At 34.8% G+C, this 18,847-nt stretch overlaps 2 protein-coding genes across 5 annotated transcripts in view; one reads left to right on the top strand and one right to left on the bottom strand.

Annotated features, from left to right (window-relative positions):
- LOC126979067 (uncharacterized) overlaps positions 1–18,847 on the top strand; it is a 377,271-nt gene that overhangs the window by 208,517 nt on the left and 149,907 nt on the right. The window lies entirely within an intron of this gene.
- The window catches only part of LOC126979027 (period circadian protein), a 66,552-nt gene that overhangs the window by 34,004 nt on the left and 13,701 nt on the right, over positions 1–18,847 (bottom strand). For 3 of the 4 annotated variants that reach the window (XM_050828181.1, XM_050828183.1, XM_050828184.1), the window contains exons 2-11: positions 15,941–16,052; positions 12,989–13,072; positions 11,035–11,186; positions 9,564–9,676; positions 9,146–9,202; positions 8,565–8,696; positions 4,886–4,955; positions 4,550–4,747; positions 3,550–3,778; positions 1,323–1,434 (exon numbers count right to left, since the gene is read on the bottom strand). In XM_050828181.1, the coding sequence (XP_050684138.1) occupies positions 1,323–1,434; positions 3,550–3,778; positions 4,550–4,747; positions 4,886–4,955; positions 8,565–8,696; positions 9,146–9,202; positions 9,564–9,676; positions 11,035–11,186; positions 12,989–13,072; positions 15,941–16,052 (1,259 nt within the window). The remainder of the gene's footprint in view (positions 1–1,322; positions 1,435–3,549; positions 3,779–4,549; positions 4,748–4,885; positions 4,956–8,564; positions 8,697–9,145; positions 9,203–9,563; positions 9,677–11,034; positions 11,187–12,988; positions 13,073–15,940; positions 16,053–18,847) is intronic. The other variant, XM_050828182.1, reaches the window with a different exon arrangement.

The following is an 18,847-nucleotide window of genomic DNA, read 5'->3' as shown; positions in this document are numbered from 1 at the left end:
ATTATAGTCTTGTATTTAAAGGCGTAATTTAACTTTGTATTTCTAATGTTATTGTAGCTGTTTCTCATTAAAAAACGGATAAAACTACATATTACAAAATTGAAAGCTAGATCGATTATATAAAATACATGTATATTCAATTTCATTAAATTCGTTGGAGCCGTTTCCGAGATCCAGATTATATATATTTATAACTGCTCGTTTAAAGGTATAAGATTACAGATGTACACGAGAAATATAGAATCTAACTAAGTAATATGATTCACATAGGCTGAGCACAAACAAGATGGTAATTACACATTATATCAGCAAGTGTAAAGAAATAATTGTTATTAACCCTCACTTCTGGGTTTAATTGTACAAATTAAATTAGTGACCAAAATGTATGAACGATGCGGGACTCGACCCGCGACCTCTCGAGTTCCGTCCCAGCGCTCTTCTAACTCGGCCAATTGTTCGAGTACGCTTGGGTCATAAATTTTGATATATCTTGTTATAATGTGTTATGATAATATACTATTATGGTATTTGAAAACATTGGATAACGGTACTATTGTATGTTTTCTATGACAGTTGTTTGTTGTTAGTTCTACTTGTTTTAAGAGTTCTTCGATTTTATTGCTATTGCAGCGTTTTATGCAAATTTATTGAAGTAGGCTTTAGTTTGCGGAAATCCATAATTATCCAAATATTCTGAGTTTTTCTTAGTGTTAATTCCGCCAATATTTGTCTTAAAACAATTCGACACGTGTCAATAACATGTTTACATTGTCGAATGAACAAACAAATTTGGTTCCTTCACCGTTGTTACGTATCTGTTCCGGGGGTAATACGTCACAACAGCCGAGTAATCACAGCGTGTCATTTCATGGGACGAGGGTATAAAATAGCGGTTTCCGGTTCATTTAATTCAGTCTCGTGCCAGAGTTTGGCGAGTTAGCATGTCCTGAGGATGCCTCGTGTAGAGTCGAAATACGTGGCAAATTGTTTTCAGACAAATATTAGCGGAATTAGCACTAAGGAAAACTCAAAAACATTTGGATTCTTATGTATATATACATAATAAATCAGTTACTATGTCTTCGTTTGTAAAGCACATTTTGAGTGGTCAGTTTTTACCTGGGTTGTACTTCCAAGGCTAAAGATTTTCCGAGACGAAACACATTAAATCTTATAAGAATGAATGTGTGTACATCATACATTTCACAATAATAATAATTAACACTAATTTTTAACTAATATATTTACAAACAAATACATAAAATTATCAAATATTAATCTAACACAAGGTTGGAAATATATATATATATATCTATACTAACCTCGAGTATCAAGTGTTTACCAATAATGAATTCCAGTTTTCTCGACCACGGATTGAAAAAAGACGACCATTCTGTCTCCAATTTTACATAATCACCGTTTTGTGTCATCATTCTAAAACAAATCATAATTTAAAGGCATTTCTTCCTAATTTGATATTACAAAAATTAATTAATAGAAAAGTATCCTAATAAAAGGCATAAAAAGGCAAATAGGCATTTATTTTCTCAAAATTGATTCCTTTAGAATTCTTTTTGATGTCATTTCTAATAACTACTAGATACTACTACCGCTTCGGAAATAAATGGTGCTCTGAGAGAAAAGAAGCGGCGCAAGAAACTCTCCCAGCATTCTTTTTTTGCGCTCTTTTCAATAAAAATATACAATATTGTACAATCATTTCTATCGCTATAAAATAATCACAATCTAGTCCCAGGCTGTCCGATCATTTAGATATTCAGCAGTGGAGTAATAGGATTTACGACAAAGGCATTTTTTTATAAAACATTTAAATTTATTTATAGATAATGCCTGAACAGTGGCTGGGACTTTATTATAGAAGTGTATACATTTACCCTTAAAGATATTATGTATCTTATGAAGCCTACTAGAATTAGTCACAAGCAATCCCTTATTTCTAGTGTTATAATAATGAAAATCACTATTACACATTATCACTATCACAAAAAGGTGACGATTTTTGTGAACTTATATTAAATTTTCATAAATGTGCTGAGAATGAACAGACATAATATTTATTTCTTTAAATTTTTCTTTGAGAGACTGTCTATAACCAAGCTGATATATAGCACGAACAGCTCTCTTTTGCAAAGCAAACACTATATCAATGTCAGCAGCATGACCCCATAGTAAAATACCATACGTCATGATGCTGTGAAAATAACTGAAGTACACTAATAGGAAGCGATCTTCACCAATATATGTTGTACCTACCTATTGCAAAGGGGTCGTCTGAAAATTTTCTGTCAAGACTTAATAGAAAAATTAATAAATCAAAAAAATATATTTGTTTTAACAATGAACTCATTCATCTCTTTAAACATTAGATTTATTTCCTCTCTCATAAACCAAAGATTATTAGAGGGCGTCCATTAATTTCATAAGACGTGCTTGGGGGTCAAGCTAAATCTTTACAAATCTCACTTAGGGGAAGGGAGGGTCTTGGCAAATATCACGTTATTATATTTCCAGTAGAAAACGTAAAATATTATTTTTTAGATTTTGTTTATCGTTCATTATTTAATTTTATGATGGTGATTTTAAATTACAATAATATTCACGAATACTAGTCTTTGCTTGTCTTCTATAAAAGTTTTTTTTTTCACAATAATCCGTTTACAGCCAAAATATAAATTTTGAAGAATCTCAAGTGAGATTAGGTTGGGTGTAGGGAGTTTAAAATCTTACGATAACTTACCAGGAGGGGAAGGGGGAAAATTCTCATAAATGCCTCACGTAATGGACGCCACCTTAGGCAGTATAAACTAGGAAGCCAATATGTCTAGTTATAATAATAATTACAATCCTCTGTTAAATAAACCTTATAAGAAAATGATAGATAATAAACTGTAACATAGTTGTCTGCGAAGAATCTATTTTGATTTTAACTTTGAATTCCGTTTGAACATCTTATTGATTATCTTGACAGGTTTTTTTGTAACGACCCATTTGCAATTAGTGTATTTTTAACATATTAAATTAAATGTCAGATGCTTGCAATTCAATAAATCGGGTTGATGGAGTTACTAATCAGATCTTAGACTATATGGAATAATTTACAAATACTTAATGAAATTTCGTAATAATGTATACACATCTTAATATACAAGTACATAAAATATAGTTTAAATATATGTTATTAAAAACTATAAATGTAATCAAAAATATTTTAAAAGGATACTTATTAACATTTGCAGGAGCACAGCTATACAATAAGCTTCCGAAAACTGTTAGAGAAGCGACTTCGCTCAACATCTTCAAAAAAAGGCTGCTATATCATTTACAAAGCAATGAATAAAAACATCTTATCATAATAACAATAAACTATATCTTGTAACTTGGACCACCGCCTTAAAAAACCGGAAAGCAGCAATGAGCAAATTCGCCTCTCACTCACTGATTTTATGTTCTCATGTAAGTGACGACAGTCTTAATGAGAAATTAAAGTTCTTTAAACCGATTATATATAAGGATTCCTTTTAATCCCACCTGTAAGGCGACGAGCGTGGTGCGCTTCCTACTTTCATGATAGTTTCGTACACATGCAGTAAATATTCCAGATCATAGGGGTGGTACATGGCGATAGCGTCTTTGTTAACAATATCTTGCGGGGAATATCCCAGATACGGCACTGACTCCGTATCTATGTACTTTATTTCCCCCGTTGAGGAATGTCTTAATACGAAGGCTACCGCCTTTGTTACTACCTCGTTCGGCGCTGTGAGTAAAAACATAATATTAAGATAATATGAAATACAATTTAAGAATACATAACAAATCTTATAACTATATTTACAATACTACGACTACATAATATATATAAATAACAGATAGATAATATAGTAATAATAATAATTAAGATAGTACAATCTATGATGGCGTCATAATAAAGCACTGTATTAATTAGGTCATGGGCGTCATATTAGATCGTGAGCGTAACCAAAGACAATAGAGTTAACTCTTTCCTGGACTTCCACAAATAATTCAAGACCAATATTAGCCAAATCGGTCCAGCCGTTCTCGAGTTTTAGCGAGACTAACGAACAGCAATTCATTTTTATAATATATATAGATTATCTTGACTGTTTCGGTAGTAAATTTATAATAATCCCTCGCGTAATAAAGCGTCTAATTAAATAAGCTCGGAGTAAAATCACTATCGCTAGACGACATTTTTGTATCAGCGCAAAGTGAAATATAATTGTTAAATAAACCATTGTAAAAAAAATTAAAAACTATTCTCTAAGAGTAGTAGTATTCTTAAATTGAACGCTCACAAAACTATCACAACATTCGTTCGTGTCTGCGGCGCATGCGCAAAAATCGGGTGAACCGAGTGTCAACCGAACTCGAGCCACGTAGGTATAACTTACGTCGTAAGGAAACAATAGGAATGCTCCAACTCAAACACAACATATCCATTAAACATTACTGAAATTGTGACACATAAAGTTACTTTTAAACGAATATTTAGTTCGCATTAGCTTACCTTTAAATGCAGAAATGAATGGCGTGGCCTGAACAAGAAGATACCACACTTCGCCCTCTTCGTCGCATATTTTTCTGAATGATAGCTTTAGTAGGAATGGCGTAAAAGTAGCGATTGTCTCCCTTATTTCGAAACCGGCGGATAGCGCTTTATAGCATCTTAACCGGCATACGACTGTCGTAGTCATGTCACCATTGCCTAAATAAAGAATAATTGCATCAAATACTGCAATTTTCAGAAACATTGCAACATAAATCAAGCAACGCTTAAAAATTAACACAATGAGTAAAAAACTGTCGATAATGGCGAAAAAGTAATAATTAAAATAAGAATTACCTTTTTTCTTTGTACTATTTACATTTTCGGCAACCAAATCATTTAATTCCGATTCGAAGGTCTTCCGGTCCTAAAAAAATAGTTTTAAGCTTTTTAAATAAATTTCAATTTATGCTTATTTAAGTTTTAAATATCACTTATATATTAAGTTTTAAATATCACTTATATATTCAATAATAATGATTTATTCTTAGTTTAAGGATTGGTCTCCCCTGCGGTACAACTAGATACCGCAGGCGTAGTCGCAAAGTGCGGCAACTAATACTACACCCAAGTTGGCGTACTCGAGCTAGTCTCGAACAATGTGTGACGTTAACGTGCCATATGTTCTGTTGAACTTTGCTTATAATTGAAACTAAAATGCCGAGTTGCGTAGTAAGACTTTGTAAAAATAATACTACAACAAATAAGAAAGACTCTGAGTCACATTATATCAGTAAGTATTTAAGTAGTTATTATGAGAAACATTTCAATAATTCTATTTATTATTAAAAACATAACTATATTTACAATACTATGACTATATAAAATTAAAAATATCATTACGTGTAAGCGTACCAAGAATACTGGCAGCATTTCCGCGTTGGATAGCTACGCTGATCCGTTGACCGAAATAGCTGCCAGCGCTTGTTTTTCCTTGGGTAAGTATTTTGTATTTTATTAATTTCAATGTAAAAAAACACGAAGCGTATATTAGTTACAAAATTTGAAAGAAGCGAACGTTGTACATTCCCCGATTTCATCACGGCAACGAATTCACAAAAAACGTCCTCGCGCCTTTGCCAGAATTTTCTTCAGGCCCAGTTATTGGCAAAAGGATCCGTCGTGAATGAGTCTCAGCAACAAGGCTACCCTGCTCTTGCGAATGACTATCTGTAATGTTAGTTCTTTTCTGTTTTGCAAATCAAATCAAATTTAATCGAACCAATACGATCGCGTCATAAAGATATACCTATCTAGCCCGCGTCTTTCGGCAGACTTACTAGTACTCGTTCCATAAGTCGTTCAAAGGTTGCTGGTGCAACAGTCCGAAAGGCATGACGCAGAACAACGACAGGCCACTTCTAGTCCCTGTTTTGAACTTCCTTTTATCCGCTTTGCTGCTTCTTTACATTCCTTGGGATTTAAGTTCTTCTTCGTCGTTCTTCTTCTTTATCCAGCAGAGTTGATAAAATCGTTAACTCACATTTAACGTTGAGCTTCCTCGAGTAATTACGAGGGCGGCACTGAAATTTCGGGAATCAAGGAAGTGACACAACATTTCTATTCAAAAATGTATTTATTGCTTTTCAAAGTATTCTCCGCGAAATTTGACACACTTTTACATACGATGGAACCAATCATTGAAGCAACCATTCCATTCGGAAGTTGGGGTCTCCAAAATGGCCGTTTTGTAGGCGTCCACAGCTTCTTCAGGTGATGAAAATCTCTGACCACGCAATTTATTCGTTATTTTAGGGAAAGTATAGAAATTATTAGGGCTTAGGTCGGGGCTGTACGGCGGATGGTCTAATAATTCTATGTTTTCTTGCTCTAAAAACTCTTTTGTTCTGTGCGCGGTATGAGAACTCGAATTGTCGTGATGGAGGATGATGCGGCGGTTGCAGTTTTCTTTACGGAGTTCAGAAACGACCTGTGGCAAACAAATTCTAGCATACCATTCTGCATTAACCGTTAATTGTTGTGTTTTGGAGACAAACGTGGCCACCATTTTTTTTGCAACACTCCGTGAACGAACAATTTTTGTTGGCTTTAACTCATTTTCGAACACCCAAACTCGTGACTGTTTTTTGTTTCGGGTTCGTACGCGTATATCTCCAGGATTCATTGTATACATCATTTGAGGATCCTGCGTGGAATCTTTCGAGTGTTCTGACGCACCAAGTACCGCGAGCCGCTTTTTGCACTTCACAGAGCAAATGCGGTATCCATCGGGAAAACAACTTTTTTACACCTAATTGTTCATGCAATATTATTTGTATTTGACTCATGCCAACGTCTAAAGTTGCCTGAATTTCGCGGTATGTGACATGCCGATCTTCCTCAATCAGCTTACGCACAGCATCAATATTTCCTTTGGTCACTGCAGTTTTTGGACGACCTTGACGGGGATCATCACTGAGCTTGACACGTCTACGTTGAAATTCAGCAAACCAGCGATAAATTACGGTTTTGGATGGGGCTTCATGACCAAATGCAGAAATCATCCGGTCAACACACTGTTTTTGTGTTAAACCACTTCGAAAGTCATAATAAATCATCGCTCTAGAATTTTCTCGAGTCAATTCCATTTTCTCAACGACTAAACAAGTTTGACAAGACCTTGTGACAGGACCGAGAATCTTTTTTTAAATAAATAAATGGTATTCGATTTTTAAAACCAAGGAGTTTTCAATTTAAAAGATTTTAATATGACAGGAACAGTGGAAATATTCCATTCCCGATACATTTAGTGCAGCCTATGTACCAATAATGGTAGATGTATCGTTAATTTACCGATATTAATGAAGGGCACTTCAAGGGCATACGCTAGGTCTTCGTGGCGGTGTGATGTCTCAAGCCCACCACCTCAGGATGTAAGATTTTCTCGTCAACGGTCGATTAGCAGAACATGTTTGCACGACGTCCTAGTCGCCCTACCTCCGTAGCCTATTGTTGCAGGTCTGTAAAAAAATTCTGCACTCGGTTTTTTATTAGAGCCCCGTCCAGGTATATATCCAGATGCTTGTCTCCGAAACGAGGCTCCAGAGCCTTATAAGCGATTCCCAGGTTCTCAAAGAACACGAGTGAGCGCCATAAGACTTTGTTCTTCCTCCATTACAAGCTCCATCCGCGGTTCATCAACGGCCACCTGACTACGTGTCCATACTCCATCTTCATCGCTGTCACTAATTGTTACATGTCATGACGACAGGATCCAGAAAACACTAGTAAAATGCCGCAAGTAGTTTATTATAGGTAGCAGCATTCAGTAATATACTAGATACCAATATCATACTGATCACCAGTAACCATAGTAGTATAGCTTTTGTGGATGTCGCCCATACAATTAATTTTATCGCGCAATTACTGAAATGAATCAACGAATAATTAAAGCGAGCCTCATTGTATACCGGTATAGATCATTCTAGAATGATATCGAACATTGTAGCAACTCTTGTTTATAAAAATAGCAGTTAAGTAAAGGTCAAGGTTAATTTACGCGTGGGTACCCATCGAATCGTCGCGAACATTCGACGTGACAATATCTACGTATGTGTTACATACATATTATGTATGTACCTCACGTTTTGCAGTCAAAACAAATCAAAATTTATTTATTAACTAGCTTACCCCGTAAAACGTTTACCGATATGCCATATAAATTAATAAAAACAAATTGTTTTTTTTTGTCAAAACGAATATAACTTAAAGTATAGAGGGAGGATGTGTCTTTTAAAAATTAAAAGATAAATCATATTTACCTAACATAATCATGAGAAAAATTAAAATCAGATTTCCACGAAATTCGGTTGCAATCATTCAATTCACGACGCAGTAACTTACGAAATTGCAGCACATATATTTTAAATTTAGTTTTATTCTTCACTGTTCCTAACATTCACCAAAGGACAAGAAAGAAACCAATAATTACAAACAATATTTATTATGACTCCATTAAAGTAATAATAAAACTTACCCACTGATGAAGGAACTCTATAAACGGCCTTCCCACCCAGAAATCCTTAGGGTAGCCTAAAGTTGATGTTATTCCTGGAGTAGTGTGCATAACAACACCATCTTGCATCGACATTACACACGAAAAGCATTCCTAAAATATAATAAACTTATTAACGTTCAAATACTTACTACAATTTTCTTGAATCTCATTAGAACGAATCGTAGAAAACTCATTATGTTTTTAAAGCAACATAACAAGTGAGCCTTGAATCGTCTTAGTTAAAGACTAAGGTAGAAAAATAATAAAGATATAGTAAGGGATAAAGGTCACTCTCTCATACCTGGAGATAGGATGCAATAACTGACCTCTTTAGAGTAAAAAGAGACTCATCATTAATAAAATTCATATCAAAACATTAAGAAAAATAGCAGAATTAATAAACAATAACGAAATTCAAAACCACGTGACTACTACATTATTCGCGGTATTCCCTTAGGATATACAATTACATACAAAAATTACTGTTGAATCTAATCTAAATTAATTAAATAAGTTGTTTGTTTGGTTTATAGGTCTCGAGATTTACATTCGTTACTTACAGCATTAAAAGGAATTGAATCCATCGACGGGGAACTTGGAATATTGCTGGAACTTTTCTGTCAAAAGAAGCATTATAATATATTATATAATGATTTAAAAAAAAAGCCGGGTTGTACACATGGTTCTAAATATAATATAGGGACACCTGCCAGCTATTAAGTGTTGTCACGCATCACCCCGTACCAACTTTCCTAATAGAAAAGTGATCACACAAAAAAAGATTAAGGCCAAAGATTAAAAAATCTTTAAGGCCTGTGCAGGTGGAATTAATATATATATATATATATATATCTCAATACTCAGTATGTTCCCATCCCGCTAAACAGTTGCTTGTAAACTAAATTCAGACCATTTTTGTAAGTTTTTAATTTTTGGAAATTAAGAATCTTGTATATAGAGAAAATGCATATTTATTACCTTATTATCATTAATAGCGTTTGCGCAATTCGGTGGTTCTGGTTCCGTTGAGCTGTCCACATTTTCAACGTTACTTCCGAATTCCGACATTTGTGTCTTCGAAGCTTCAATTGCTGTAAAAACATTGGCCGGAAGATAAATTTGAACTTATTGCTTCTTCATTAGGACACTTGGGGCTTATACTAACACGTCATTTATATGCACACAAACACAACACCAACCAATTATATATTAATAGCTTGATGTTAATATGTAAACTATACCTCGAATTTAAAATTATCAGGGAAAATTTATCCTCCAATAATTAATCCTTGATTTCACCCAAAACACTTTAATATACTTTTCTATACTATCTATTAATCAAAGAAATGTGTAACATAAAAAAAAAATAGGAACTCAGCAACGATGCAACTGATCTGCAAGACAGCTTGATGCGAAAGACAGATTAATTCTTACTTACAGTCAAGCTTCCTTATATTCGTATTAAGCTTACTTATTTATAGTTAACCAATCCTGACTGGATCGCACACTAAAACGCAATACCTCGTATTCACGCAAAATAATAACAAGTTATGCGACAATACAAAGGCAACAAATTATTTAAGTAGCATCCAGATGTGTGTACCTCACTGAGCAAGGTGAACCACAAGTGTAGGAAAGAAAATAAAAATATAAGACGGTGGAAATTCCCAACTATGTACTTCGGCCCAAATATAGGTCGATCTCATACAAATACGCATTATGATGCAATATGCTCTTTTTTTACATTTTGTTTTTTTAGTTTTTTTTTATATACTCGTATATATATATATATTCATAATGAATGTTAATCATGACCTCTGGGGACTGAAATCTTTTTTGGATAAGACGCATTTCCTTTTACTTTTTTTTTGATGAAAAAAATATGATTTGTAGGTAGCTTATAAAACAACACATTATCATATAAATCATATGCAGAAATGCTTTCAAATTCAGCAAATGTTTCCAACAGAAAAGGATGAGATATTGGGTATACTATATATTATATATACTATATATTATATATACTGTATATATTTATATTCGAAATTAAAAAAATTAAATAGTAATTTGAGCCGCTTAACACCAGGTTGCTATTGAATGTTCAAGCTGTGGCACAAGTGTAAATTCAAGTAGTGATTTGATAATACGGAGGACTTTTCTATAGTTGCACATGGTTTTGTATAGAAGAGGAGGACAAACGTGCCCCACTCCGCCACATTCTCTTGCAATACCAGAGGAATCACAGGAGCGGTTATTTGCCTTTCAAATAGGTTTATGCGCTCTTTTTATATGTATCTATATTGTACAATACCCTGGAAACACCGTTTGTTAAGTAAACAATAACAAAGTGTATAGTACTAATAGAAAATAAACTAAAACGCCGAAATCCTGCGATTCAAAGAATTACTTCGACATAACACGTAAGAAAAAAAATGGTTTTTGTACCCACCGCCATTCGCTTCTTGTTCTTTCAATGTTACTTCTATTTCAAATTTTGGAGGACTTGGGTCCTTCTTTTTACTTTTAAGTTTTTCACATTCTGCTGTCTTCTTCTTGTTTATCTTCCTTTTCTTTTCCGGGGGTTGGCTGAGATTATTAGTACTGTTAAAAAGACGAAGAAATATTAAATAACTACAAGTGGAGCTTCCCATTTTGTTATGATTACAACAACTGTTGAATAAACTTGCATATTTATTACCTTGCATTTTAACCGACTTGAAACAAGGAGGAGGTTCTTAATTCGTCGGTATGTTCTTTTTTTATGTTTGTTACCTCAAAACTTTCGACTGGGTGAACCGATTTTGAAAGCGTGTGCTTCCCGTGTGGTCTCTTTATAATTTGGTCCAGATCTGACAATGGCATCCATGAGAAAACCATAAAAGTCTTAAATTTGCTATACATACGTATAGCAAAGTCGATGATAAATATACGAATAACTCAATATCGCGCCAACCGATTTCGATGATTCTTTTTTTAGAGATATAGAAAGATATACTTCAAAGATAGTTTGGTGAGAGTTTGGTTAGGTTTTAATTACGGAATCCATGACAAAGTAACGGACCTCTTCATTTCTTAGGAGTTAACTAACGATACTCGGCCGAATCTTTTTTATGCTATCCGGATATTTAAGTCATCTACCATAACAAAGTCAAGTAATTGTCGTAGTCGAATATGATGATCAATGGGACTCCTTAACGACTTACAGTAAGGGTGCGATCTGTAACAGAATTTCTAACAGTCTGTAATCAAATTGCAAAGCACTTACGTTAATTGCTGCATTGAAAAATTTAGTATATCTTTTAGTAAGTGTACTTCAAATTCACTTTAAATCATACTATAAAAAAAAAATTTACAAAAAAACAACCAACTTCAAAAAGCCTATTCCAAAACAATAGATATAATGTGCACTAAAAGTATAAAAATAATTGCGTATTTTATACAATCTAAGTAATTAATCTAATTCTAGTTACGATTATTGTAATTTTTGGAGTCGGTGTCATCCAAGATAGGTTTGTTACTACATACATAGTTATAGGTGAGATGTGCTTGAGTCGTGAGGAGGTGAGAGCGGGTCGCGGCGGAAGGACACCGACTCCAAAAATAACAATAATCGTAACTAGAATTAGATTAATTGATTAGATTGTATAAAAATACGCAATTATTTTTATACTTTTTAGTGCATATTATATCTATTGTTTAGGAATAGTGTTTTTGAAGTGGGTTGTTTTCTTGTTAATTTTTTTTTATCCAAATACAAAACAATAAATGACACGGTAGTTATAAAGGATGCATAGTTTTTGAGAGTTCACTAACTGTTTATTTTGCGATTTTGTGTTCGTTTAAAACGGATTTGAAGTCTAAAGCAATAGCGGACAACTGTCCTTAGTTGCCCCACGCTACTCTAGCGCCTGCGTCCGCTCGATTAAGTGACATGCCTTTGTTAACGTTTATAGCAGGTAGAATTCTAGATAGAATAGAACTTTACTACTTCTACGGATATATATGTATATATATCCGTAGAAGTAGTAAAGTTCAGGGTGCCTATTACAAATAAGGCTTTTAACACCTATATAAAATTCGAGGATCTCTTTATTTAAAATGATATATGACAAAATGATAACACTATCTGTCTGTAAAAATCGATAGACGCACATTTACAAGCGGATGCACCATCATATGCGAATATATATAATCATTATATAGCATTAAAAAACACACACACACACACAGATAATATTTAAATTATCTGGAGGTTTCTTCCTACAGGCTTGCGCGCCTATGCCATGATTAGATACGAAATTATATCATATAAAGTTAAATTGAGTTAAATTGATTACCGAGAGTGATCTATTTAACTCGGAAGGACAGTTAACTCAATCCAGAATGAAATTGTAAAAACATACCTATAACCGGATTTAGTAGGTTCTCCTCCATATCCACTGCTGCCACTTGAGTGACTGCCACAATGTGTAGAATGTGAACTATTACTGAAAATAAAATAAAAAATTTACGCGCTTTATATATTTGGTTTGCCTATGTGCATGTATGCATCAACAGAATAAAACGTTGTTTGTGAAGATACCCATGTCGTATTGTCCTGGAAATCGTGCAGACAAACAGCTAGATGGTGAATATCCAAGTTTTTTACGGGACATTGACATTGAAGGTAGAATTTGGCTCCAGGAATTAGGTCAAACAGCTCTTTGGAGCAATTTCTGTGATAAAAGATGTAGGCCTATAGATGACACTCAATGAAGGGATATGTCTAAGCAACGTGAAGAGATGAAGGTACTCGATCCCGACAAATTGAGAAAATTTGTGTTGCACGTGGTCAAATGATTCGACGAGTGACACTGGGATGCACCGGATCTGAATTGTAGGCAACACTTAATACGTGAACGGATCTGCTTATCGATCTAATAATACCTAGGTAACACTGAAAATGTTTAGGAAATGAAAAACCGCTTAATGTAGAAAGTTGCCAATACTTTTATTGTTTTTCGAAGTAATCTCCGTTCCTCTCTACACATCGCATTCGATGGAACCACTGAGAAAAGCAGTGGACCCATTCTTCCTTAGGGGTCTCTTCTATGGCATTTTCGTACGCTTTCACCACATCTTCAGGGCTCGTAAAGCGAATACCTTGAATTTAATATTTTGTTCTTGGGAATAAATAAAAGTAGCAGGGCGCCAGGTCAGGACTGTATGGCGGATGACTCATTATCTCGACACCTGCCATAGGCAAATATTCAACAGTACGTTTTGCGGAGTGCGCTGAAGCATTGTCGTGGTGAAGGAGTATCCTGCTTCGAGGGCGCTGCTGTCGAATTTTTTCCAAGACAACAGGCAAACAGCAATTGACATACCAGTCTGCAGTAACTGTCCTACCATCTTCTAGCACAACTGTCTCGAAATGACCTTTCCGACCAAAGAATAAGGCAATCATCTACTTTCCTTGACTTCTTCCTTTCTTTACCTTAATTGTCCGATCCTCGAAAGGAAACACCCACTGAGCTGATTGTCTTTTGGTTTCGGGTTCGTAGAATATATCCAGCTTTCATCACGTGTGACGATGTCAAATACAGCATTTGAGTCACCGCCGTTGAACATATCTAACATTTGGCGACACCCGTCCATACGAAGGTGTTTCTGGTCGTCGGTTAAAGACGTTCCTGACGCCTAAATGTACGTGTAATATTTTTTGAACTTGACTCATACCAATGCCTAGGCTTGCCCGCATCTGCTGATAGGTCACTCTCTTATCTTCCTCTATCATGCGTCGCACAGCACTGATGTTATCTTCAGTAGTCGCTGTTAAAGGACGTCCCTCACGCGGATCATCATTGAGATTGCTACGTACACGCTTAAACTCGTTAAACCAACTGTAAATAGTGGCACGAGATGGGGCTTCATTAAGACATGCTAATCGCAGCCTATCATAGTTTTGTTGTTGAGTAAGCCCACAACGAAAGTCAGTGATATCCGAAAATTTTCTCGCGTTAGGTTCATTTTCACGTGTAACAAGAGTTTTAGATTTGCCGCCAATTCACAACACAAATGACAAATGATTGCAATATACTTATTCTTCTTACTTTACTTACTTTTACATTCTAGGTTACCAAAAGAGTTCTGAAATTGAAATTCTAAAAAAGTTTTTATTAGCAACGTTTCTAACTGGCCGGTTCTAAAAACTTTCAGTGTCACCCACGTAATACCCAGTTTTATCCAAACAATCATTATTTTCTTCCAGATAACCAGAGAATTGGCATTCTGAAGATTGACAGTATTCCAATACTAGACAAGGAATTAAGCCTCCCCTATCGTGGAAGGAATGTAATACGACAAACAGTGTTTTATTAGCTGTTTCTTCACAAGCTTTTCTGGGGGTTACATTTAACAAGGTTCATTTTCATTTACATAGGCTATTAATGGTGGTTTAAAGTAGAATGGATGCCATTATGTTTCATAAGTCCCAGTTAACTGTGAAGCAGGTGTTGTTGCCTCGAAAAGCGCTACTGCCCTCTCCCTAGAATACGAAGGGCCAGCGCAGGCAAGCAAGAACACCCGGAAAGGATTTTGCGGAATTTGACACTTACTTATGCGAAAATTACGGTAGTCTACTGTGCGGGTGTAGTACTAATTCGGTCGAGTCAGAGCCGTTCATACTGTCGTCATAGATGATGTAATGTACTGCTGATGATTTACTTAACTCCCATTTCGTAATTCATTCAAAACAAAACACAAACCATAACACAAAACTATTCACTTTTATAGGGGGTTTTTAATGATATATTTCTTTGATGACAATAAGAGACGAGACGAGCAGGACGCTCAGCTGATGATAATTGATACGCCCTGTCATTACGCCATTATATTGTTGTGCTGCTCAGGGTTCTTGAAAAACCCAATAATTTTGAGCGGCACCTTGAAGTGATAAGTCTCATTTGCTCAGTATTTTCACTATCTACGGCGCCCTTCAGACCGGAATACATTAATGCTTATACATTTCTGCAGAAAAAAGCGCCGTTGTGGAATCCATTATCCATCAGCCTCCTATGCAAAGGAGTCTCCCACTGGAAAATTACCCCTAAGTCACTTACGACATCCATGAGCCGGATGCACATTTTCAAGCGAGTCAACTGTACTACTACGAAAACATTTCAAATTGTTTCATGACGTTGGCAACTCAATTTCAGTGTATGATATACACATTATTACAAACTAAGACAAGTTTTGTTATATTTTGTGTAAAATAAAAGCCGTTAACTTCACTTTTACAAACGCGCACGTAAAATGTATTGTATGTCGGCTGCACACAATTAGAAAAACTATAGAGATTTTTCATAAAAAATTACCTCCTTGCTTGACTATCGGTACAACTGTTTGAATACGCCGAGTCCGATATTTTTGCATTCTTTTCTGAATCATCTAGAGTATCCATATTTACGTTATTATTACTGGAAGCTCCTGAAAAGATGAGAACATTTATTAATAGATACAAAATAGAGTATTGTCCACGCCAATTTTCTTAAACCGCCTATTTCTAAGCATGGCCGCGCTCCACCTTGGGTAGGGTATTGCGGGGCTAGTTGAGCAATCGAAACATCGGAAACTATACACCGCACACAGAAAAATCAAATAGCAAAAAGAAAGCGTCGACAGAGAAGAACTTATCGCACAACCGCCAGTGGCAACACGTCGATCGAGTAAAGTACATGACCGCATTATTTATTTTGACAACAAAGAGTAAAATCGTTGTAAACAGTAATATTTCGTCTGTAATAGGCAAACTTCATTCGTTTTCAATTGGATAAGTGTTATACTGTTATATACTATGATAAATTTATTCTACTTTTGATACATATAAAAAGGTTCTGCGTATTATTCTAACAGTTTATTTATAATCTCACCTTTGTCTTAAAATTTCGGGGTGGGGCTAGTTGAGGTATAGTTGCTCAACAAACATGGATTCAGTGTATTTCAGATATTTGGAATGTGGATGAGACAGAGTGCCCACTGTGCTGAAGCCAATTAAGATTGTAGTTGGGAAGTTACCAGGAGAGAAACATGCATACAATGTCAAGTTTGCAGAAAATGGGCTCATACAAAATATGCGCCTGGCGCTGGTCTTACTTTCGTTTGTTTCAATTGCAACGACGACATGAGTTCATTATTCAAAGAATTTAGTTTTGTCGTTTTGCCCATAAAAATTATAAATAAAAGCAAATTGTCAAAAACAAATTTGATTTCGTGCTCAATTTCCATATCCATGCTAAACTTACCTCACCCATGGTGTATGTTAAGCAAACATGACTTTCTGTATTTAAACAGCTGTAGCTCTTAAACTCAAATAGATAGAAAAAAATAGTATGGACACTTTTGCTAAGGGATATATTAGTAATTGATCAGTATGCAGAACAAGACATTAAGAGTTATCGTTGAGTAGCCGCTCAAGTGAAATATTGCTCAGCTAGCCCCGCCCTACCCTAACCAATACAAAATATTAAGACTTAATCATTAATAAACACCACATCTAGACTTTATTAAGACAATACATTATTAAAAGTCCTATATTTCATCCGTTAATTAGTTAAATTAAACCCAAATAAAAATGATTAAAAGGCGTTCAATATTTTTTTAATTTTTATTTTAATACAGGATTTATTTAAATTCGAAATAGCCAGCACGCAAGCAAACCAACAATTGTATTCCTGTGTCCTTATTACTAGAGTACGATTTTGACTTTCTCTTTAATAATTAATTTCATAAAATTAATGTAGATATTAAACACAATTCGCAAAACAAATCTGAATAGCAATTATTTTTTATTGGATTTTATATTGAAAAAGTACTGACCCGGCAACCGTTGTTTTGCCATATAAATTAAAGTACACCTGCTCATTATATGAATTGTCATGTTATGTAATTAATTGTCATTGACTGAATTATTTGGTAAAAAAAAATAAAGCTTCCGGATAAGTAATCTCCAACATATCGTATACTAAAACCGAAACACGCTGCTGCTAATGGTTTCAATGCATTCAATGATTACTTTGCAATCGTTCATGATTTTTTTTACGTTATCTATTGTGTACCAACACTATTCACGACATTAGAATGTCAAGATGTCAAGCAACCAGTGGGCTCTTCGAGCTATTGAAGTAACAATTTTTTTTTAATACTTAAATGTGCATACAATCAGAAAGTCTTGCTATTCAACGCGGTAATGCTGCCAGTATTCTTGGTACGCTTCCACGTAATGATAGTTTTAATTTTATGTAGTCGTATTGTAAATATAGTTATAAGATTTATACAATACCTAAATAAAACATTATTTAGGTATTGTATAAACAAATTATATGAAAGTAATGGTTTAAACGGTTTGATGTGTGTATAAACTTTTTTCCATTTATTTTTCAAGCATTCGACCCATTAGGGGAGGATATAGTAGGCTTCTGATAAAACTGTTAAGCCTCCTCAATAAAATTTGATGATAGGTAAACGAACCTTAGTTTTGTGTGTAGATTATTCTCAGCATAATTGAAATGGGGTTACTAGTTCGAAATATCTTCATATTGATCCAAATATCCAATTGTTCCAAATATCTTCATATGAAGAGAATTATCGGCATAAATCAACGTCGCCTTTAACGTGGTCTGAAGCACCTTCAATTTCCAAATATCTTACAGGAATCAACGTATACTCTTCTGATGATGATGTCGGTGATTCGTGTCCCAAAACTATCCCATATTCAAAACGAAATGATAATAACGAGAACATCAACAATAATGAAATTTCATTAGTTTCATTTAAATTTCATTAGACTATAAGGTAGATAGACAATACGCCACTGATATCTACATTTCCGCAACGTCATTCATACTTGATTAGCTTTCAAACTCCATCTCGACCATCCATGTCCAGTTACCACTCCGTAGAAACACCTAATACTCCACAAATCAGTTCTTCCAATTCAACACGTAGAACTAGATCAAAGAATTAAACTAGCCAAATAACTACTAATGATCATCCACGTCTTTCAGTAAAAAACACATCTAAATTTACACTTCGAGTGGACTTCTAGACATTTCCAGCGAAGCTGCAGCGAAACTCCGATAAACTCTCAGTCTCAGGGTAGAGCAAGGTAGAAGCAATAAGTTCAGGTGCCCTATCGAGACGTTGTGAAGCAATATAACGCGCATATGATAGGTGTGGATTTGGATGACATGCTGATTGCTCTACACCGCACCGTCATGAAGACC

The sequence above is a fragment of the Leptidea sinapis genome, chromosome Z (genome assembly GCF_905404315.1).
Source record: "Leptidea sinapis chromosome Z, ilLepSina1.1, whole genome shotgun sequence".
NCBI classification, from domain to species: Eukaryota; Metazoa; Arthropoda; class Insecta; order Lepidoptera; family Pieridae; genus Leptidea; species Leptidea sinapis.
The sequence above is the reverse complement of the archived record's forward strand: the minus strand, read 5'-3'. Positions and strand labels throughout refer to the sequence as shown.